The sequence below is a fragment of the Melopsittacus undulatus genome, chromosome 4, assembly GCF_012275295.1.
Source record: "Melopsittacus undulatus isolate bMelUnd1 chromosome 4, bMelUnd1.mat.Z, whole genome shotgun sequence".
Classification (NCBI taxonomy): domain Eukaryota; kingdom Metazoa; phylum Chordata; class Aves; order Psittaciformes; family Psittaculidae; genus Melopsittacus; species Melopsittacus undulatus.
This window is the reverse complement of record NC_047530.1, coordinates 52293002-52317598: the sequence shown is the minus strand read 5'-3', so window position 1 is coordinate 52317598 and position 24597 is coordinate 52293002. Positions and strand designations below refer to the sequence as shown.

Here is a 24597-nt window from a genome sequence, read left to right as displayed (position 1 = left end):
AACGAAAGAAAAGTGGAGGTTTCCATGGAAACACAAATAGGGAATTCATCAAATATTAGTTTCTTAAGTGTTTACCCTATCAGTACACAGGCTTTTGGGTTGTATTTTGCAGAATGTTAACAAGCACGTGCCAGAGATGCTGGGTCAGTCATGTGTGTTTGTTGGGCAAGTGTTTGAATATAATATTTTTATATAGATTTGTGTATCTTTCTATATTAGATATTATAAATTGGATATTATTGTACTACACAATACAAATATTGTATATGATGCATTTTAATATGTAATTGTATATAATATTTATATATGTTATATATTTATATCTATATTACACAATAAATATACACTACAAGTGTATGTATGCATATGTGGCATTATATGTACTTCCCAATTGCAAGTTACAATCATGCAAAATAGCCAGGGGTTCAACTGTAATGCACACAAGTATAGGCAATGTGAATAGAATAAAATCACAGTTTCTTTCTTTAGATGTTGTCTGTGTAATAGAAACTGGTAAAATTCTTCTGGTCTTGTTTGAAGGTCCTTTGGGAAAGAGTGGGAATATTAATAATACTAATGTTACATGGGATGTAGTATCCAAGTATGTGTGAAATGATTATACTCAGTAACCTTTTTCAATTCAAAAGAAAACTTGATCTTCTCTTTTACAAACACAGCTTGAATAATGCCCTGACTAGTCCAAATCTTTGTAATCTGATATCTTGACTGATAAGAGTACAGATGACTGAAGCAGCCACACCCTATTCTCTCTTTTACATGATAAAACTAGTAGTGATTTTTTCTTACACAAAACTGGGAGAGGAGTAACTGTTCTTTTTTTTTTTGTATTTATAATTCATGTTTTCATATTCTGATCTCCAAAAGCAGTGTTATTGGCCTGTGGTCTTCATTTTTTTCTCATCACTGTATTTTCCCTTTCAATTAAGGAAATATTTCAGCCTCAGAATGGAAAAAAGGTCCTGTGGTACTGCTGTGGTCCAACCGTTTATGATGCTTCTCACATGGGACATGCCAGGTACTGCAGTTCCTTATTTTGATGTAGCTAATAACAGTGCCTATTGGAAGAAAAAGATTAATAGGAAAAGGCACTTTATTTAGATCAGTGTATTACTAGGCAATAGCCTTGTTAGACGCAATGCTTCAAATTTAAGATTTAAAGCATGTTATAATATTATGTCACTGATTAAAAATTTACAAATAGATAAGGGAAAATTAAAACTGTTGTAAAATTATTGACTCTGAGATTAAAGAAGTTTGTGCATAGTATAGAAATAGACTTGAGGTGATCACTAAAAACACTCCTATATCTTTTATGTTTTTAGGTCATACATCTCATTTGATATCCTGAGAAGAATCTTCAGGGATTATTTTAAATATGACGTTTTCTATTGTATGAATATTACGGATATTGATGATAAGGTAAGATCTTTTTAAATTGCAATGTAAAATATTGTACTTTCAGCATGGAAATCAGAGTCATATGTAATTGCCATTTGATAAGCTAAGGTAAATCTTACACTCATTAATTTAGAGATACATTTTGTATGCAAAGCCATTGATTTTTTGGTGAGGGTTTTTTGTTTGGTTGGTTTTATTTTTCTGTTTTGTAGCATTCCTACTGTAGCAAAGCCTGTATTCTTGTATATAAATGTATGTTGTCATAAGTAATGAAGACTAAGCATTTTACAAAGATAACTTATTGCTGTTGTTCAGATACCTGTTAACTCTCGAGGTAGCTGCTTAACTATGTATGGTGTGTTTAATTTGTATTACTGCATGCAATTCTTATAGCTTGTCAAATTAGTAGGGCTTCTGAAATGCCTTTGGTATGTAAGAGGTATTTGATTCACAAAAATACTTCCGTGTTTCTGCTTTGTAGATCATCAAGAGAGCAAGACAAAATTACCTTTTTGACCAGTATAGAGAGAACAAATCAGCACCAGATCAGCTACTTGAAGATGTTAAAACTGCCTCAGAGGTTGGCATGGTATTTAGTGTCTGCTAGTATCTTAGGTTCTTAATAATGTAGCAAAGCATCTAAAAAACGCCTCTAACTTTGCTATCTCCTCAAACTTTCTGCTTGTGTCAATTACTCTATTGAAAATTATTCTATTGAACTGGTACCACACAAATTAGAAATGTTATTGGAACTGCACATCACTTTGCTTTTTCAATTGGTTTAGAATTGACAAGAACTATCGGTGTAAAAGGCATGCCTGACTTAGGTCCATCAAACTTGTTTGCAAGTGCGTGTATGTTGTTGTTGGGGTATTAGATGTTTGTGTGTTAGAATTCAAACTTCAAAAATAATCCATTAAAGTAGTTTTGAAATGGTGGTATGTCCATAATTTTTTAAAGCTTATAAGATTGGTGGCCTTGGAAAGACCAGAGAGTCTCCAAAGCTTTAGGGATTTAATAAATTCTATGTGCTGGACTGAAAGTGGAGGAAGGTGATTGGTCATTTTTAGATCAACAGATCACAAGGAGATGATCAGTCTAGTGAATTGAATACAGGCCTGAGAATGGGAGGCTTGGAAATTTTGCCCAACTAACATTGCCTGACATTCTCTCTAAGCATAGCATTTAATCTCTCTATGTTTCACATTAAAGCTTCTCCTTTACAGATTTGTGATAATCAACTGTGTAATTAAAGTGATCAACTGCATAGAAAATGGAAGTTACTAAACAACAATAATGATGTTTACAAAGTTGTTTACAAAGTCTTTTTGAAAAACTGAATTTGGGTGTGTAGTAAATTACTTCACTTTTATTTCTGATGAGGAGTATGTTTCAGTAGTTTGATATCAAAGCTGTTTATCTGGCATAATTATTATTCATCACAAGCAAGGTTCTGTGTGTTTAGGATAATACATTGTGTGTGGAACATAGTGGTTATGTGTTGCAAGTTGCTTTCTAAAAATTTTTTTTTTTAAATTGTAGCTCTTTTCAGTTAAATTAAATGAGACAACAGACCCAGACAAAAAGCAAATGTTAGAAAGAATTCAGAATGCAGTGAAGTCTGCTTTTGGTCCTCTACAAGAAGCTGTGCAAGCTAAACTGTCTGAAGAAGAGATCAACAGCTGTCATGAGGTCAGTTTGAGCTCCTTTTAAATCTCAATTTTAAAATTGTATTTGACTTATAATTGTTAGGGGGTTTAAAAAAAATAATCTTATTCCTTGCAACATTATGGACATTTTTATTCATAAAAGGAGGTAATGTGGGGATGAAGACTTTGTAATATTTTGTATTCCATAAAAGAAATTTCATCCTTAAGTTCAGCTATATAGTTTTTGGATGCTGTTTTTACCAATTACTTTTCCCCCCTCCCACTGTAACAATTACTCAGTGAATTTTAACTTTCCAGTGGGGATTTTTCTCTTACATGTATGTAGTTTCTTTTTGACTTCTTTTGTCCTGATGAACTGATTGCAGTATAGATTACTGAATATGCATTTAGGACATTTCAGTTACTGGTGGCAGTTTTCTACACAAGTGTTTCTATCTGTGATCAGAGAAGAAAATACATCCCAAAAATATTTACATTTAGGGACAATAATCCTATTGACTTTATTGGGCTTCAGTACTGTCCCAGTAACCAAGTCAGTCAATATAACTATTGTCTTTTAGTAAGTGAGTTCCACTTTGATCTTTTCTTGCTTTCAGATTATTTGTGGTAGTTGCTGCAGATGTATAGGTATGTGCTCCCTTCTGGAGAAGAGTCTCTCTAAATTGTCTTTTTCTCAGCTGTTCTAATATCAGGTGGCTTTATGAAGTGTATTCTGACCAAGCAGAATTGTCAAACCAACTAAAATCTAAGCAGTCATGCCTTCTGGGCTATATTCTATTGTAAAAAAAATAGTATAAGACTAATGTTCAGATTTCAAACACTTTTTAGCAATGTGCACTGTAAGGCTTCTGTTAGATTATCTCTTAGTGAGGGGGTGGGGGCAGAGCAGGTGATCTGATACAACTGCAGGTCTCATCCCGTGTTTACAGTGTAAGTTTCACATGCCTGTTTAATTGATTGGTATCAAAACAGATATCACTTACCATCTTCCTTGCTCTGATTGCTTCATCCATGTTTATGAAGGGCAATATGATAAAAATCTGGTAGAAGCACAGATTATTCTGTATTCATAGCCAAGTGTCTTTTTCTTCAAGGAAGCCTTTCTGTTTGAAGTAAGATCTGTCTGCAGAGTTTAAACAGGGCAAGTGTTTGATCACTTGTACTTACCATTACTGTTTTATAGAGACTGTTGGAAGAAGCCAAAGATTTGCTGTCTGACTGGTTAGACGCAAAATTTGGCAGTCAGGTGACTGACAATTCCATATTCTCGAAGCTCCCCAAATTCTGGGAAGGGGAATTTCATAAGGATATGGAAGCGCTCAATGTAAGTAAGCAAACTCTTTTCTGTTATAAAAGTGTGCTATGCCTCATAATACCCAGAATATAATTTAGCTCCTTAATAGCTTTCAAAGACCTCATATTTCAGCCTTATTCAACTATTTCCTTTAATGTGAATAGGTAGCTGTTGAATTAGCACCTGTTCTGTTTCCATCCCCAAAGTCATGAATCAGTTGTGCATGTTACCAGAGCCAGTTAACTGGTGATCAGGTTTGACATGTGCACTCCTTCCCTTCACTTTGGTGTAACGTGGGCTTACAATCACCAACTGATCCGGAAGTTTGAGAAGTTTGAGTCTGTTAGCTGCACAAGAGAGTACTGTCAGCCTAAGCATTTAGACTGGTTTTTTACCGGTCTTCAGCCACTAAGAAATTGTGTGACAATAACAGTCAGGGACAAGTTCCAGATGAAATGCTATGTCATATGCAATGGCTCAGATCAGTTAAGGTTTATTTATCTACCTGCAAGTCAGAGGAACTACTTGTCTGTTCTGCCAGAATTGCAATAAATGGAAGAGCTGACATCTCCTGCAGTAGGTTGTTAACATTGCCTTAAAGGCTAAGGAAAAACTGTCACAGCACATTGATTCAGAGCAGAAGCTTGAAATAGGAATCTTGGCTGTTCCTTACTATGGAGCCAATTTTTAACCAATGTATAGTGTATATATTTTAGTGCATATTTTATGTGTATAAATAATTATATTTAGATATAGAAAGATTCTACTTTTTATTTGTAGGTTTTACCTCCAGATGTTTTAACGCGGGTTAGTGAATATGTGCCAGAAATTGTGGATTTTGTGAAAAAGATTGTCGATAATGGTTATGGGTAAGTTTGCTACTGGATACTTTTGTTGTGTGCTTATACTGTATCAGGGCTAGAATGACTGCTTTCAACACCTACCTGTGAACTGGTTTCTGTGTTCTCATATGCAATAGTAGTCTTTTCCTGGAGTAGAGTTTTATCACATAAAGAAACTTCAGGTTTCTTTGTAAAAGACTCTTTATTTCTCACTTGATTAAAATGTGCTATTCCATGTTTTTTTGTGATGTCTTACAAAAAAAGAAATTAGGTTATTAAATTTATAGAGAGAAATACTCATTTATTAAAAAAAATAGTCAAAATTCCATTCCCTTGAACCATATTTGACTCCTGGCCTTCAGAAAGGGGTTTCAAAAATGGATGCCTCACCAGATGCCTAGAACTCAGTTGTAAATAAGTCATTTGTTTTTGGGTTTTTTTAAGGTAACCGTAAACTTAAACCAAAACCATTTTTCTGCCATTTCTAATATTTGTGAAAATCAAGCTAATATTCTGGCAGTTCCTGAGTATCATCTTAGATTCCCCTCTGAAATTTTCGAGTTCTCTCATTTTTTTATTTTTTTTGGTCTCTGATACGAGTGTATTTTTAATGGTGAAAAAAAAGCAAACTGTGGTTCAGACTGCCATAATTGCTCTTGCATGGTCTTCCTTTTCAACCTACATTTTAAGATTTTCTTAAAACAACCAGCCAAAAACCAAAAACATCAAAACAAAAAACCAAAAAAACAAACAAAAAACCACCACAAAACACCAAACAGGGGTGGGCACATTGCATTTTTTGTACTGAATTATCAGCATTCCTGGTGGTGCTGAAGCTTACTTTAGAGTCAGATTTTATTACAGCTGTTGTGGGGCAAAATTAACAGTGAAGGAGGACAACATGGACTGTCAAACATAGAATCATAATATATTATTGCAAAACATAATACAAAAAAAGAGTAAGAGGTATTGTAAATATTTCTTCTCTTGGGAGTGTAATTTCGTGTCTCGGCTCCTAAGAATTTAACAAGAAAGATGTTAGTTGTTTTCCCTGTGATCAATTTTATTATGACTTTTGATGATCTGTCTAAAGTCTTTATGGTAAGGCCTTAAAACTTAGGCTCACCTAATTTATCTTTAGAGTACTGAGCAGTACCATACTGTGTGAGAACACAAGTTTAACACAGTGATTTCTGGGATAAAATTCAGTTAAGTATTGGTAGAAAGTTAGCTAAATAATAATCTTTAACTTTTCAGGTATGTGTCCAATGGATCTGTATATTTTGATACTGTGAAGTTTGATTCCAATGAAAAACACTCCTATGCTAAGTTGGTTCCTGAAGCTGTAGGTGATCAGAAAGCTCTTCAAGAGGGTGAAGGTAAAAAGGGGAAATAACATTTGCTGAACAAACTGATGTGTTGATCTCTTCAGTTGATTTCACTGACATTTAGATCAAAGTTACTGTCAGAGTTGGCTTACTTACTGCACTTCCTTTTACCCATAGATTTCCGAAGTTTTGTAGTTTGGGCCACTGCTTTCATGGAAGTTTTTAATTGGAAAATACCAAGAAACATTATTCATAATAGGATGGTTTTGGGTTGATTTTCTGATGGTCTTTGTTTTTTTTGGGGTCAGAATTGTAAATAACTCAGTCATTTGACTGTAGTTCAGTTACTTGGCTGTTCATCTGGTTCAGAGTAGGAGGAGCAGACTTGAAACTGGGTCTTCCACATACAAAGTGACAGCTCTCCACATAAGGCTATAGTTCTTTCATGACAAATATTTGTGTTCCTCTTTCCTAACAGAACTCTTTTTACTTTGTAAATATTGCTGTGTTGAGCTAAATCCAAATACGGAGTTTTTTTAATTTACTTTTTTTTACATTGAGCCATAGAAGAGGAGTAGCTTAAAATGCTTAAACCAGACTCATTAGTTACCTGCTTCTAAGGTTGTGAGGTTTTAGTAGCAAATCATCCACAAAATCTACCAGAAAAACATTAAAAGGTTTTAGTATAACACTCATACAAAGGAAAATTAGGGCACTTATGCGAGGTGAAACTAGCAGTATCTGAGAAATGCAGCTTAAAATGGGTAAGATTTTGTTTTCTTCATAATTCAAACCCTTATAGCTGAAATCTTCCATGTGAAACAAAAGGTGCTAACTTAAACCCACCATCTTTATGGTAATATGAATGTATCATTTCCACCACATAAGCAGTCGCTTTTTGTTGAATTGTTGTGTCATTTTGCAAATAGGAACCAGTGCTGAGTGATTAATGTAACTAACCAAGAATATGCGTATGTCAAGTTAGTGCTTGTCAGACTAGTTGCTTTGACTCATTTGTAATGATTGTCCTTATCCTGACAGATAATGTCATTTTGACTGTTAAAGGCAACAGAAATGCTAGGCTTTGAAACTGCACTTAAATAAAAGCACAATACTATTAAAGTGCATTATGTTAGATATTCTAAACAATTGAGATGGCAGATATCTCAACTTGTACATCAGAATTAATGTACAGGTTAAACCTCAACAGTCTTGTCTTTAATCTGTCTTTGACTCTTATGAAGTAGGTGGTATTGTTAACCACTTTTAGTCTTGGACAGTACTGCAGAAATGGTAAATTCTGTGTTTTACAGATGTTATAATGAGAGTGTCACCTTATGATGATAAAAACTAACAGCAAATACCTAACACATCTATGATGGTAACAAAAGAGTAAGCATAACCTTTCTGTACAGCAACTGAGATTAGGGGTGCAAGAAAATATGCTATGATCATGTTGTGTGTGCAGATTAACACAATCGTAGTCTTAATTAGGGTCCTTCTGACTTTAGAGTGAATTGATTCCATGGTCTTACTTGGCTATGAGTATAAGGGGTTTTGTATCTGTATTTATTTTTCTGTAACTGCAATATTGGAATTGTGCCTGCAGACAGAATGTAGATGAATCTCATGTCATTACTTAGAACCTCAAGGCAAAACTTAGGAAACAGTGCATCTGACTTGTCAGATTTCCTGTCAGAAAAACAATTAATCAAAACCCAAAAGGAGTATTAAGGGTGATTATGAGGATTTTTCAGGGCTGATTATTTTTTTTCTTTTTTAATTTCTTTCACTTAATATGAGGTACAGGAAGGCAAAAAAATCAGTAATGCTGGTGTTAAAATAAAATGTATTTATTTACATTTTCTCTTTTGGAAGGTGACCTGAGTATCTCACCTGATAGCTTAAGTGAGAAGCATTCTCCAAATGACTTTGCCTTGTGGAAATCCTCCAAGCCTGGAGAACCCTCGTGGGACTCTCCATGGGGAAAGGTAAGGACATTATAATCAGGATTTAGTTCTTCTGCACCTTATTAAATAGCATGTTACACAAATACCTTGCCTCACCTCATAATGTATAGATTATGGGGATCTTATATTAATTATAGATTCTGTTGCTATGTTAATTTAATAATTTAGAATATGTATCAGTCTGATACTTTTTAAACAGAAGTCTTCATGAAGGCTCATGATGGCTGTTCCTGGTCACTTATCCTGTTTATCTAAAGGCTTTATCTGCAGTAATGTCTATATCCTTTTTTCCTTGTGATCAAATATATTAATGTATTTTTTAAAAGAATGATAAGCAGAATAATCAAAGCATCTCAGATGTATATGCCATGTTTGATCTTTAAATCAAACAGTATACTTTTATGAAGCTGAAACTGAGAATCTTTTTTTTTTGGTAACACTGTATCTCTTCAGGTATGTCACTGCTTAGACAAGACCAATGAGAGAATGGTAGGCAGGAGAGGAAGATCATTACCCAATAACCAAGTAATGTCTTTTTCTTAATAGGGTCGTCCAGGTTGGCACATTGAATGTTCTGCAATGGCTGGATCCATTCTAGGAGAGTCAATGGATATTCATGGAGGAGGGTTTGATCTCCGATTTCCCCACCATGACAATGAACTGGCACAGTCTGAGGTGAATGAGCTGGCCTTCAATTTCTGCTGTGAATAAGTGATGTGCTTTGCGTTGACTGCAATTTAAACAAATCCATCAAGTATTTTTTTAAATGTTGTGTGTTTTGTGTAAGCATAACTTTTCTTAGGATTTTATTCTTAAATTATCCTACTTCATGGTGTATTTGTAAACAGTGTTGGGTCTTTGGGCTTTTTTGTTTCTGCCGTAGGCATACTTTGAAAATGATCACTGGGTTCGGTATTTTCTGCATACTGGCCACTTAACAATTGCTGGCTGTAAAATGTCCAAATCTTTGAAGAATTTCATTACCATTAAAGATGCACTGAAGAAACATACAGGTAAAAATTACTTTGGAATGTGAATGCTTTTGATGTACTTTGAGTGGTGAATGGTAATTTTGCTGTTCAGCCTAATTTCAGGTGTCTGTCTTCTTCACTAACTTTAGAACAGCTTCATTGTTCTTCTGTTCCTTGTCAGTATTATAATTATGGATTATAGTGTTCTTGTGTTTTTGCTAGATGTGTTAATAGTAATATTAAAATCTATGTTCTTAGCTACTGCAGTATTGGAGGCCATAAAATGATTTAGATTATGATTATTTTCCCTGTACATTTTTGAAACTCCTAATAGCACGACAGTTACGGTTGGCTTTCCTCATGCACTCTTGGAAGGATACACTGGATTATTCAAATAATACCATGGAGTCAGCTATTCAGTATGAAAAGTTTATGAATGTAAGTTTTCTGTTCCTCCTCAAGCTCTTTAAGCTTTCTGGTTTTATATGTGTGTCATGGGATAAAACTCAAGAATATATAGGACATATCCACAGACTGAGTTTGCCTTCTGCATACATCAGGTAGGATGTCATAGTGTTTGTGTAGATGTCATTGAACATTTGAGATACGTAAGTTCCACAGACAACTACATCTATCTGCAGATGGGTGCTCTCTCCAAGTTTTGATATCTCTGAGTAGCTTGGCACTTACACATAAGATTAGTTTCTCAGTCGAGCTTGCTTATGGGACTGAGTCCAACAGACACTCTCATAAAATGTCTACCAGGTCAGACTTTACACAAAGGTATCTAAAGGGGAACAGGGAATATCATTCCTACCTTGTCTTCTCACCACATAGATCAAGCATTTGCCTCTGTGCCTTGCGAGCATATGTGAGGAGCCAGGCGCAGTTCCTTTTCCTGCTTAGTTTGGAGCCATGATTTAAACCCAGATTTCCCTCAAGGAGGCTGTACAGCATTTTGAGATGGTTAATCTTTGTCTCTCCAGCTGAAATTGTTCTGCTTTTTACATAAAATGCTTGGTTTGGGCCACAGAATAAGTGAACATGACTCTTCACCAAGCTGGATGACCACATAAAATAGGTCCTCACTATAAAGCTATTTTTATTCTTCCACTTCCATTACTAGCAACACACTTAAAAATCTGCCTTAATAATTATTGCCTGAACTTCTTAAAAATGGTATTGTATTTGAGCAGCATGGTGTTAGAGTATCATAGTGTATCATGCAGTAGCAGAGCCATGAGATAAAACTGAATTACAGTACAGCTGTGATTTTCAAAATTATGCAAGATGTGTGGGTTACCTTGTTTTGGCAAGCAATCAGTAGATCTTGGCTGAAACAGTGTTGAAACCATAAACTTTTGGAGTCTATTTAAGAAATAATGCCTGTTCTTAGTAAATACAGCTTATATCTAATTTAAACCAATTTTTGTCTGTATTCTTTTTTTCTAGGAGTTCTTTTTAAATGTGAAGGATATTCTTCGAGCTCCCACTGATGTGACAGGCCAGTTTCAGAAATGGGAAAATCAGGAAGCAGAGCTGAACAGAAAGTGAGTGGAGCATCCCTATTTCTCTGCAAACAGCTGTCATGTAGCTACATGTTTTGTTGGGTTTCTTCCTTGTAAAATGACTTACCGTGTATATAGCGATGTTTACAAGTCTGTAGTATTTCCACTGAGTACCCCAACTCTATACAGGCTAGTGGTTTTAACCTTGCAACAGCTTTATATAAAGTATAGCTGAAACGTTAATTTCCCTTTCATTTGTGTTAGGTACTGTTTCATCCTGTTTGTGAAGGGAAAGAGAACTTTTTTTGCTAGATAGCTGTCATTTTCTTCACTGTTTATAGTGCTTTCCTCTCTGAGAAATAACTGATAATTCACAGTATTACAACTGCAAAAATAGTATTACACATTTCAAAGTGCAGTGAGCAATCTGAGACAAATGGAAGCTAAATGACCTGACTAAAAGCACAGATCAGATTGCCAATGTTTGAAAACGTGTTCTTGAGAGAGATGATTATATCAATACTACAGTTTTTTACTTTGATAACAAAATTACTATTATTTATAATATGAACAGCATCCTATATGACTTTTTATGTGTGAAATTTAATCTTATGATGCAGTATTAAAATTGTTCCTAGTTCAGTTCACTGTGGACAGAGATGTTCACTTATTGAAGGACCAAGTGCAGATGCTTCTATTTAGTGATGTCCTCTGAGTATTTAATCTTCAACTTGAGGTTGGTGGAGAGAACTCACTTTTAAAAAAAGGGGGAAGACAGTAAGTAATAGAGGAGGCAAAAGGAAGGAACAAAGAAGTGGGAGGAACAGAAGATACGCTTCATAGATACTTGGTTTTGTCTCTTTACCACTTCTCATTCCTTTTATCTGGAAAAAGTGTGTTTTTTGAAACAGTAGTACCCCTTGTGTAAAGAAATGGTACCTAACATACCATATTACCTATTATGCCTATTCGTTAACATCGCAAATGTTTGCATGAATTTATTCCTTGTATCTGCTTGTAACAGCTTCATAACACTTTGCTTTGTGGTAAGTTAACTTCCAAATTGCTGCTCCTTACTGGAAAGGTACTAAATAGAGTACTTGGCTGGTACATAAGTGTAGGAAAGCAATACTATAAAACAAAAAAAGGCACAAGAAGGTACTAAATAGGCAATTTATACTGCTTAAAAAAAAAAGCTATGAAAAGGTCAGTTGCTAAAAAAGTGTTTGATATAATTTGTTTGGATAGTTGTTGCCAGTGAGAGTATCCTGCCTGCCTTTGACCATAGCAGAAAAACAGCAGTGTTGTATTAATGCCTTTTTTTTGTCACTCATCTGTTTTTCCTTAAAATATAAACTATGACCAACAAAAGATTATCTCAGTTTTACGTCCCCTTACTTTTCTAATAGAGATTCTTCAGAGTAGGTTGTAGGTACTTTTGACATTAATAGTAAAAAAAGACTTTTTTCTTCTCAGTTTTTACAGCAAGAAGGCAGCAATTCATGAAGCACTGTGTGACAATATTGACACTCGCTCTGTCTTAGAAGAAATGCGTTCATTAGTCAGTCAGAGTAACTCCTATATTGCTGCAAAGAAATCTTCCAGACAAATGCCAAACAGACTTCTTCTAGAAAACATCAGTTCCTATCTCACTCAAATGCTAAAGGTATGTAATAGCAAGTGGCAATGTTGCTATTGCACTGTGCAGTTGTAACTGTTATGTTTTCCCAGTATGAAGGGATCTGTACAGTCTTTGTTTAAGCCTTGTAGGAAAATAGAGATCTTCCACATTCCCTCTCCCACCCCCCAACCAAAACAACACAAAATTGCAGTGTGTACTGCAGCCAGAACAATTTGGAGTCCTTTATGCTACATTATGATTTCAGCTAATGTTTTGTTGAATAGTAGAAAGCCCCTAATATGTGCAAGAACAATTAGACAGTATAAAAAATATGAAATCAAAATGTCAAATCTTACTGCTTTAAAGCTAAATCTGAAAGCCAATGCTTAGTATGCTGTATCAATTAAAACCCACAACATCATCTTATTACAGCAGTGAATTGTGGGTTAAATGAGAACTAGGTGGCTTCAAAACCTTCATACATGTGATTTTGCTTAGTTTTCACATACCTGTGACTTGATGTATACAACCTTTTAATTTTTTTTCCTATTTGACCAGATTTTTGGTGCCATAGAAAGTGATGACGCAATTGGTTTTCCTGTTGGAGGAAATAGTCAAAACGTAAATGTAAGTGAAGGACAAAGTACACTATACAAAATTACTCTGTGTCCTTTGAAAACTAGATTAGACGAGGTGATGACATTACTTATATGTAACTGAATTGCGTTCTTTCTGCTTGTAACATTTGACTCTGAAGTAAATAATTGGCTTAGGAAGTAGGATTTTTCTTTTTTATAGGTTTTTTATAGGTTTGACTTAATGACAGACAAATTGTATAGCAACCAGAAGAAGAATTATCTTGTCTTCTGAATTATGAGTCTGTTTAAGAAACCACATGTGAACTACAGACAGCACATGCTCCAGTCTAAAGACTCATTACAAGCATTTGTATGTTAAGTAGTTTCAAAAGTATAATTACACTGATTAAACTTCCTTGTGGTACACCAAAAACCAGCCTGGAGGCAGCTGGAGTTATATCCGCATTTCAATCCCTCTGATCTCATTTGTAGCCACAGTTTGTACCTGGCTTTTGAAGGCTGTTTTGCTTTGGTCACCCTGCAGCCACCCACAGTTCCACTGATGCAGATTTTTTTTGGAAATACTTGGAAGAGATCTGATGAAAGTGCTGATGGGCACTGTCATAATAGCAATGTTTTGTGGTGCAGATGGGAGAAATAACTCCGTATGAAAGCTATCAACTTTATTCTCTTTGTTCATCTGAAAAATTTTGACATGAACAAATCAGTGCTTTTTCCAGGATTTTTCTGAATACAAATATGTGACCATATCTGTTCCTCTTTAGAAGGAATAATTAAAACATTTGTAGTCTAACAAAAAAAGCTAAGCTTTTTATTCATCAAAGGAAGAACAAAGCTTGCTTGTGGTTGAAGAAAATTAATAAATACTCAATTGATATTTGCCCATGCAAATGCTTGCATTGCTATGCTGTGGAAATCTTCAGTAATGATTATAACAAGGTTAATAAGGAAGATGCACAGTACTGCATACCAAACCCCCTCAACAGTGAATTGTAATTTGGCTCCAAATTATTTTGAATTTCAGAAGAAAGGCAGCACCTTAACACTTAGCTTTTTAGGGAAAATGAAAATTAGATTTATATTTAGCACTTCATTCAGGCAGTGTTTACAACAGATTGGCAATGGAATAACTGGTATTAGCTTGGAACAAGGAGCTAAGTTCCTTCACTTCTTTAAAATAATGTGGCCAAGGGCAGTAGAGTCACAAGAATCTTGTGCTAATACATGTTATACAGAAGAAACTTCTGTTTTTAGCAACTAGGATGTTACTGGTTTTAAACATTACAATTTAAAGATGCATAATATCACAAATATTTTGGCTGTGTCATTAAATATTATACCCTCTTTTAATCTTCCATGCAGATACATATTTTTCTTAGCAGAATTTACCAGGTGATCATTCAAGGTTGAAAAACTCATTAATTCCAGAAGGCTGTGGATCAGGCCTATCGTTTCTTTGTATAAATTGGAGATGAAGAAACCAATGCAGTCATTATCTCCAGCAAAAGGCGTAATCCTCTTCAAAAGCTCTGAAAGAACAACTAGCTTAATTACCATGTTTCAGTAATTTACTTGAAAGAGGTTAGAAGAGATTTGAAGTCAGGAAGCTTTAGGTTCCATAGACTCATTTTCCAAATGAATCAAGCATTGCTGCCAAGTTAGTTATTCTGGAAATACAAGCCTTTCATCTTTGAATGGCTGATGAGAGTAGTGACAGTGCATGCTTTCCTGACACCACCTGATTTGCATGTTAAGCTAGTTTCAGTGTAGAGGATGTAGTGGAGCTAAGACTGCTGCTCACTTTCCAGAGTCTCTTCCTTCTGCCAGACTTTTCAGCAGTGCTTCCAGTTGTGAAGCTGATTGCATAGTACTCACATTTATGAAAAGTTTTCAGAGAGTCCCTCAGCTCCATTTGATATGGGCAGTTTTGGAGCATCATGGGTTATCTTGTCTGTTAATTGCACATAAATTTGTTATGGAAATTTAACAGATGGGGAAGACAAGTGGAAACTGTAGGGGGAAACAAAATGTGCATTTTTTTCCTCACTCTTCCCTTACCCTCCAAAGTAATGAAACTTTAAAATTAAGCAGTTCACTGGGTACCTGGCTTCTCTTAGGTTTCCAGAGAAGTGTTGGCAGACAGTACTGAGCAGTAGTTGCTTTTATAATGGTTCACTGCGCTTCACTAACTGCTTGTGTTGCTGTTCACTACCATTGAGAGTAGGATTCTCAGGACTTGGTTGGTTGGTTAGGTTTTTTGCTTTTCATGACCAGCATTTGCTTACACCTGAAATAATTCAACAGTAATTTCTCTGTGCTTTTTGTCAAGGAGAGACAGACAACCACGCTGTATTGGAAATAAATACAATTAGCATAAGCTAACATCTGATGAACAAATCTATGTTCTAGTGAAAATAAGTCCTAACATCAGTTTCACCTGGTATTATTTCTGATAAGCAGCTGGGCCCAAGAAAGAAACATAGAACATGAAGGGTAAATTTGGGTGCTGATTTTATCCTTGTACTTCATTACAGTTATCTAGTCTCCAGCATAGCCCTGTGGAACGGATGTATCTGTAACTGAAAAGAGAGGAAAAGGGAATGGGGAGAGGCAGAACTTCACAAGTTGATATTATCTGCACAAAATGAAAATTGACAGCTAATGCAAATTATCATCTATCCTTTGACATCAATAGAACAATGACAATTTGTATTGATACAGATCTACTAGAGAGTCAGATTCCATCCCACAGCACATAAAGTGCATAAGAACATGTTTTATATCTAAATGATGATTATCTAATTATAGAAATACTTATCCCGCAGATTGAAGCTACAGTGATGCCATACCTACAAGTTCTTTCTGAGTTCAGAGAAGGAGTGCGACAAATTGCCAGAGAGAAGAAAGGTGAAAATTCACTTTTTCCTGTGTTGTTGCACATGAGACTCAGAAGTTGCAGGAATCAAACTTGGGGGAGGAGGGAGGGGGAGTGTGAGCCAGATGATACAGTCTCTCTTTGCTTAGAGATCTTTAAATCAGAGGTGGTTTGAATATTTGTATCTCTGCTAACTGTCTCTTTAATTTGGGAATCTTTACAGCCTGCTAAGCTAATTTTATTTAAATTTCCTGAAGAATCTGAAAGTTCAGGAACTACAGGACTAGCTATTGTTTCTTTAGATTAGGTTACTCCCTGCTCTCTAGGTATGAAAGTACCAACGATCTCTTCCCCCAAGGAGCTTGCTTTCTCTTGAAAATGTAGATAGCTACACAATGATACTGTCTGTGTTTAAATAGCCTGAGATGTACCTTCTTATTTGCTAGCATAGTTGGAATTGTAGCTCTCCTGATGGTAACTGAATTCTCTCTTTGGAGTATGCATCTGGAAGTTTGCTAGAAGTTGTTTTGAAGCTTTTTTTCCCCTCTGAAAAGCTTTGATCATGCTGTGTGTGTTGGCAGCAGAACTATATAGTGTTAAAGACGTTGTTCCATTAAACCTTCTTTGGTTTTATTAGTTGAGTAGTTCCTAACGGAGCTCTTGCTATTTTCTGCTGTTGCCTGTGGAATTTTACGTCTTCAGTGTGTACTGGGTTCTTTTTTTCTTAAACTCCTTTTACACTGATATTTGTACTTGAAGGCAAAATAGGGCATTTTTAATATATAAAACACCTACAATATTATACAGAAATCTAAAATTATTTGTAGTGTCTGCTTGATAACCTGTTCAGCTGGCAGATTCTGAACTCTAATTCTGCTACTGTTTTGAGTTCTTCTGAGGGCAAATAAGTTTACCCTAGAAGCACGAAGTTGTATTTGTTAATGTGACTACTCCACTATTACTCTCAAACACCTGTAGGCCTAATTGATGCTGAGAAATATGCTTTTTAGTTCCAACAGCATATATTTTCTGTAACTTGAATTAATTCAAGAAGCTTATGTGCATATCTTCAGCCAAAAAATGTGATCTTTGGTCTTTTCAGCATTTAAGGTAAATTCTCATTTTATGTGAGGCTTTTTTTTGCCATTTGCTTTCTGATGGTTGAGCTAAACTGATCCTCACTCTTAACAGTGGTAAGGTTTAAATATCATGTGGCTTCTTGTAGCTCATTTTTAGAATGTACTTAGTGCTAGACTGCTTACTGTCATTTGACTTTCTTACTTGGAAGGTATTGATTTTTTTTTTTTTTACCTGAAATAAATTGGGCAGTAAGAATAAAGCTGGATATAATTGCTATTTGGTTGGGATAAGGAGAACTCTGCAGTTTGACCAGGGAGCATCTTTCATTAAACTAGCTGATACATGGAAGCTGAGTGGTAGTTGACAGGACCTGCACTGACATACTACGTTGTTTTCCTCTACCTATTAAACTCTTGCTTGCAGGAAGTATTAAATTACTGTAAGAGTTACTGTGATTAATGTCTGGGGATGTTGCCTCTACATGATTGTAAGTGAAGGGAGTTTCCCCATCGTAGCCCAACGCTGGCAGGATGGTGTTTAGTATTAATTAACATGATCTGTATGGCTTCAAGTATTCTTAAAGATTAAATAAAAAGTACGGTACTTCTGTAAAACCTGCAGAGTAACGCAATTGCTCCCATGCATGTACATACAACTTTTAAAAGTATACCTGTATTTATAAAAGATGTTGCAGAATAGCCATTTGTAAAACTATGGAGGTCTTGTAAGAATCAAAATGTATATACTCTAAAAATTTTACTGTCATTCAGATTGGCTAACTTTCAAACATATTAGTAAAAATTAATTCTCTGTTTTATAAGCTTATTAGTATTCAAACTGGAGACCTGCACTGATCATTTTGTGGTTGTGTCTTGATTTGTGAACGTATCTAGCAATGATGGTAAACAGAATAAGGAGAACACTGTGCTAGCTGTACAAGGGAAAGAAATACAGAAAACCTCTGCAAAAGATGTCAGTGATAGGTTGGCCAGAGCATCTCAATACTGCACATCTGGCTGTTTTACTTGAATACTTGACCAGTTGCAAAGACCCCGCATAGTTGTCTCTGCAAGGATGCACAGTGGAGCAGATCTGTGCTCTACCACAGCCCCAGTCCTTGGGAAGAATTCTCATTAGCAACAGATTGTTATTCAGGTACTCAAACAGGAGCAAGTCTCCGCAGTTTTTGGTTACTCACCTCTGGACATCTGCTTAAATTGAGCACCCTGTGCTAAAGGTGTTCATGAGCTAACTCTGTCTGCATCTTCATTTCCTGCCATGGGTGTTGGTGCTGCTTCTAGGACACAGTGAGAAACCTGCTGCCCACTTCCTAATTTATCATGAGTTGACCAGAACTGGGATAAACTTGATCATTGTAACCGTGCCTGCTCTTGCCTTTTTCTGCTGGTCTTAACGTGCAGCGTTCTCAAGATGCTTTTTAAGCTCCTCCTTTTCCTCCCCATCACAGTGTTCCTGTTCACAACAACACATCTGTTGCACATCCAAGACTCTTTGTCTTGAAATTCACAGAAAATGTGAAGAGGTCTGAAAAATAGTCACAGGCTCAAGTTGTGCCTAGCTGCCAGGGTGTTCCTGGGCACTGTTGATAAGGTACTAGCCAGCTGCTTTCCTGACCAGGGTCCTCAGTGAGGATGATGGCTTACGTGTTCCGGCAGCTCATAAACAACTCCCTACCTCCAGAGTAAATCCCTAAACATCTTTGCTTTGGAGGTGCCACATGCAACAGGTACATTTCAGGCCTAAGAAGCACAGTGCTGACTCCTCTGGATGACAGAGGATTGAGCAGAGGATGTGTCTTTTCAGAAATAATACATGTTTTGTTATACATTTCTCCTTATTCTCTACTTTGATGGATTTCTTCTTCATAAACTTTAAATTATTCATGATCTCAGATAAGTAAATATTTGTAACTGAGCAGATGCTGTTTTACTGAATAAGCAGTAGAAGTATCTGATACATTCTTGATACGGTATGCATAATTCCTTTGCCTAGGTTAAAGAAAATGCCTATTCATGTTAACAGCCAGTGAGGTAATCTTATGCTTTGTTTATCTTAATGGCTTATTTAGAGTTGCATCAAACATGAATATGGCTCGCTGTGTCTAACTGCTCTGGATCAGAAGAATAATGACTTAGTTCACAGCAAACAGAAGACCTATAAACTGCAGTGCTTTCCTATACAAAGGGAGAGTTGCAGAATACTAGCATGCAGTGAAATAGGGTGGCTGTTCCTTCTTCCAGTATTAGGATAGTTGGTGCTCTCTTCACTGTTCAGTGCTCTAAGGCTCTGAGAATTGAGAAAAGAGACCAAGGCTCAGGGATTGTACTTGTATCTGCACTGGTATGTGCAGTGTTTAGTACAGTGTCTGAATGGTAGCCTCTGCTGCCAGAATTATTACCTTTGAGACCCTATTATGAGTTAGGTTTAACCAGGTGAGAGTTGCTGAAAGGAGAACATTTGTTTATTATAAACACATGGTGTCATCTAATCCAAGTATCTGTTTTGTCACACTTGGTGTTTCCTCGTAGATACAAGACTGTCTATAAAAAATGCCACTGCATTAAGTTCACTCAGCAATATACTGGGGTCTTCTCAATGTATTTAGTTCCTCTTTAAATGTTCTGCTGCTTCCTGGCTGATACAATTTCTGATCCAATTAAATATCATGTATGAAGATTTCTTTTCCTTTTAAGACCTGATAGCACCTATTTCAGCTAGATTTTGAGTTCTTAACTCCTTTCTCTTTGATAAGCTTGTGAAAAAAAAAAGATGCCCTTATGACCATCGAGAAAGCCAAATTAAGTTCTCTATTCTGATGCAACTAGCTTGCTTGAAAAAACCAGAACAGCTTGGTCAGACAAGGTGGTAAAGATAAATCTGTAGAAACAGAGGGTGTTTGGATTACAGTTGCTCTGACAAATGTGTAGACATCAAACCAACAAAATCATAGTCCTTTGAAGGCACTGTTGGATGCAGCACGGGGTATGTTCATTTGTGACTTTTCTAAAATAGGGCTCTTAACCCTTCTTTTTGGAAATCCTACAGCAACCGTTAGCATCTTCCTGAGTCGTATACCCTTGTGCTATAGGGTATATGACTCAGGAATATGGCAGAATTGTTGCATCATTTCTGATTTGCCTTGGATTTTCTTTCTGTTCCCCTTGAGGAACAATGAGGTCTTTCAATCTTGGAAGAAATTTAGGAATTTCAAGTCCCTGCAAAGAAACATGCTTGTTCTCTGTGTAGCTGAAAGAAGGCAGAACTTACTTAAAAGGCCTATCACCTTAAAATAGGGGACCTTTCTCTGGCCTGTGTGAGAGTAGCACTTTCTTAATTGCATTTAAATAACTATGTAGCATGATCGAAGTATACTTTCACCAAATCTGTTTCACTAAAAGTATTTTTCATGCTCTGCAGTAACTGAAGTGCTGCAGTTGAGTGATGCTCTTCGAGATGACATCCTTCCTGAACTTGGTGTTCGATTTGAAGATCATGAAGGTACCCAATTAGGTCTTATAACTTTGTAGCTATCTGTAGTCTTTCTGTTTTCGTAAGAAGTGGGAAAACAACCTGTTGAGACTAATCTGAAATAATCAAAAAAAACTCAAGGACTGCAAAGCTACAGCATATTATATTTCTGATGTATGAATATGTATTCTAGAACTGTATATTAAAATATATGTATAGAATATAAAAATGTACATTTCAATCTTTCTGATCTTTTTGTACAGTACCTAATTTCTTAGTCACTTTTGAGTAGTTAGCTGTATTTGCATTCAGCTTGCAAAGCCAAAATAGCTATTATAGGGTAAAACACTTATCTTTGACTATTGAAGCATTGGAAACCCATTTACCTATTTTTTGTCTTCTCTAGGACTTCCAACTGTGGTTAAATTAGTGGATAAAGACACGTTATTGAAAGAACGAGAAGAAAAGAAAAAGGTTATTAGTTTAAGCATTCTGTTTTTTAAATTTAAAGTAATGTGTAAGCTATGGGTACTTTTACATTTCTTGGATAACTTGGAAGAGAAATCTTAAGGCTAGCAACAAGGAAAATAATATAATTGATACTAAAATTTGACTGTATTCAGGAAAAGAATTTTAAAACAGTAGGTTCTTGAAAATTTTATATGAGACCTAATAAATACCTCTAAGGTTTTTTGTTTAAGATTTTCATATAATTAAGGGATATTGAGTATTACAGACATACTGACTTCTCTGGAAGAACAATTCCAATCAGAAGCTGATTTGGACTTCTTTTGTCTGTAAAAATGAAGTTAACATTTTCCATAGAACTAGACTGTGTTTATCTGATTTGCGAGAACAAAATGCACTGGAAAAATCTTATTTAATGTAGTATGGATAAGTGAGAGATTCCTAGTGTGGGGGAAAGAATTTACTTATTACTAGATAAAGATTGTGAATTTTAATTCCCATTCACAAGGTCTGTATAGAAACCCTCTTTTTGGCACTGCCTAGCATAAATACTTGTCTTTGTAACATTTAAAATTAACACTTTGTATGTCTGTTTTCAGTTTTCACAAATTATAAAGTTCCATCTTGACTAGAAATGTTAGAAGACTCTGTCTGTGGAGATGTTTTCTGGACAAAGAAGAAGTAAAATATAGTTTCAGCCAATTCTAGATTTTTTATCAAAAAGACATTTGAAACCAGTTTGTATATAGCTGCTGGGTGTAACCTGCAGCTAGAGTACATTTTCCCTGGAAACAGTATTATGTTAAGTACTGGAAAAGCTCTTGGAGAAGCGATAGGTCTCTCCTATCAAGTGCAAGAGATTTTTTTTTTTTTAAGTTGTGTAAGTTGGCTAAATTTGGATAGTTGTTTCCCTAGGAACATTAAGGGATACAACTGCTTCTTGAGAAACTGTAATGTCTTCACAGTTTGAGTCAAAAGCTTAAAATATCAGCAAAATATGGTCTTTCTTTAGAGTAATTTCCAAAACATGTTTCCCTGTGAAATGGCAGGACCATTTCGTTTGCAGGCTTTGTATATAGTCTTTTATATGTATACACTTTGCATGCAAAATGCATTCTGGACAGTTAAAAATGGTTTAACTGTGAATAAAAGCAAATGAAATCAAAGTCGTTCAGTGGGAAGCATCAGACAATTCTAATTATAAGGCATGGTGTTTTTGCTGCAGGTCACGCTGCCAGTTCTGCCTGTAATTAGATATCCAAGAGAGCTAGTTGGCTGGGATTTGAGAAATCAACCAAATTAAATAGTTACCTCTTACTCATTAACATTGCCTCTTGTAGGTTGAAGAAGAGAAAAAAAGGAAGAAAGAAGAAGCGGCCAGGAAAAAACAACAGCAGGAAGTAAGTCTTCAGATCCTATTAATCTGGTTTTGAAGAAAAGTGTTAACAGCAAGTCACATGCAGGACAGATTACATTAGAACACACGCTCTCTGCCTGGCCTTAACTGGGCCCCCATTTATTTTTATTGTTTTTTTTTTTTCTGCGATTTCCTGCTCAGGATACCTTTGGCTTGCAGTTCAGGTTTGAATTTTCAGCTCCTATTATAGAGAGGCCATCTTTGAAAACACAACTGAAGGCTGCAAAAGCTTCTTAGAAGAACATGTTGCACTTATTTCAGTCCATAGACAGTATTACTTAATTGCCAAAGTAGTATCTTTCATGCCTCTTGGAGGACATTTTGCTTGTGTCATTTATTATTTTCTTCTCTTTCCAGTATTTTAGGTACGTGTGAAAAAAATCTGTTTTCTCTTTAAGAATCCAATTATTCCATATGATTAAACTCTGAAATGCAGTGGTTTGTAAAAATACATTTTATCTCTACCACTGGAATTGAGATAGCTGAGAGGTTTTAGGCTTTGAATGAGTACACAGCCAGAGAAGATGAACTTGTAAGATTATTTGCCATGCTGATGACTCTAACAGCACAGGAAGTGTGCTCCTGTGTTAAAAGAGGAAGTAAACATTTTGAGCGCCACATCCAGAGAGAAAACCAGATAAATAGTATTTATCACCCAAAAATTGCAAGTAGCTTTCAAGGTGATTCCCTTGCTTTGGGCATAAATTACTTGGAAAGGCTTTTGAGGTGTGCTTGTTTACAGATAAGTTTAAGTTCAGTTTATTTTCAATGCAATTACTTGGATCTTAGTTGTGCTGTGACCTGCACAGAAACCTGTGCTTGTCAGCAGGAAACTTGATAAAATTCATTACCTTTGCAGTGAATGAAAGGCTGAATACTCTTTACCCCATAACAATTACTCACTTTGTATTGGCACCTAAAACACAAAGGAACCAAATTAGCAAAAATCAAATGCAACTTTCAGATTATATAAGCAAGTTACTTTGAGTTCCTGCAATACATCTATTTTATGCAGCAGATTTCTCTACAGATTTAAAACACACTTTGTCCCCCAGACAAGCACAGCTAAAACTTAGTGAGCTGTTTCTCACTGAAAATCTGAAAGTTTCTTTTCACATGATTAAAAATTATGAATAAAATGGGGTTTTTATTTGCAAATTGTAGTCTACAATATGTGACAGTTTGTCAGTAATTAACTGATATTAATGCATGTTTTATATTACAGGCAGCAAACTGGAAAAAATGAAGATTCCACCACATGAAATGTTCAAATCAGAACATGACAAATATTCCATGTTTGATGAAAATGTAAGAGACTTTTCTTCAGATAGAGTTTCCTTCCTCTGTTGTACATACTCCATTGTATATGTACATAGCTGATCTTGTTCCAATACTTCCAGAGCAGTACTATTTAACATAGCAAGAGCAGAGAAGGAGAGAAAGAAAAGGTGACATTATTTTTATTGCACATACCTTGCTTTAGGGAGCAAGGTTCTCTGTTAGCCAGCCATTATTTCAAGGGTATTTTCACTGTACATTGGTCTCCTTTGGCCTCTCTCATTGCAGAGCAAAACTGGGAGGAGGAACATGTATCAACCTTAACTATTCTACGATTCTATGTATGATACCTATTCACAGATTTGTTACCCTACTGCAAAGCAAGGATTCACTTGTAAATATAAATACCCCAATTCTGCCAGAACCGATGTTTTTCAGAGAGGTTCCGTGCTTCCATGGCAGGGGGGTTGGAACTGGATGATCATTAAGGTCCCTTCCAACCTGTTCTACAGTCCTATGATTTCTTTCTGGTACTGCCCACTCTTCTTGCAAAAGATCTCTGAAAGGGCTGTACAGTAACTTTGCTCTTGATCGCTCCCCTTGAGGATAAAAGGTGTTAACTTGGAAAACACAGAGCACTGTTTCTTCAGCACTTGGCTGGGGACATTGATCCTGCTTCTGCCAGTCCTCTTCACCATGCAAATTCAGGCCCTGGGGACAAGTAAGAATGGAGAGTGTAAATACTGGAAAATACCCCTGCAAGGCAGG

At 35.8% G+C, this 24597-nt stretch overlaps 1 protein-coding gene across 2 annotated transcripts in view; it reads left to right on the top strand.

Moving 5' to 3' along the window:
* Positions 1-24597, top strand: part of CARS1 (cysteinyl-tRNA synthetase 1) — a 43546-nt gene that overhangs the window by 9102 nt on the left and 9847 nt on the right. For both annotated transcript variants that reach the window (XM_005141324.3, XM_031055054.2), the window contains 18 exons: positions 948-1036; positions 1344-1440; positions 1901-1999; positions 2962-3111; positions 4273-4413; positions 5164-5252; positions 6483-6604; positions 8432-8544; positions 9070-9198; positions 9407-9536; positions 9829-9932; positions 10947-11044; positions 12479-12668; positions 13182-13250; positions 16048-16129; positions 20616-20696; positions 21073-21140; positions 22475-22534. In XM_005141324.3, the coding sequence (XP_005141381.2) occupies positions 948-1036; positions 1344-1440; positions 1901-1999; positions 2962-3111; positions 4273-4413; positions 5164-5252; positions 6483-6604; positions 8432-8544; positions 9070-9198; positions 9407-9536; positions 9829-9932; positions 10947-11044; positions 12479-12668; positions 13182-13250; positions 16048-16129; positions 20616-20696; positions 21073-21140; positions 22475-22534 (1911 nt within the window). The remainder of the gene's footprint in view (positions 1-947; positions 1037-1343; positions 1441-1900; positions 2000-2961; positions 3112-4272; positions 4414-5163; positions 5253-6482; positions 6605-8431; positions 8545-9069; positions 9199-9406; positions 9537-9828; positions 9933-10946; positions 11045-12478; positions 12669-13181; positions 13251-16047; positions 16130-20615; positions 20697-21072; positions 21141-22474; positions 22535-24597) is intronic.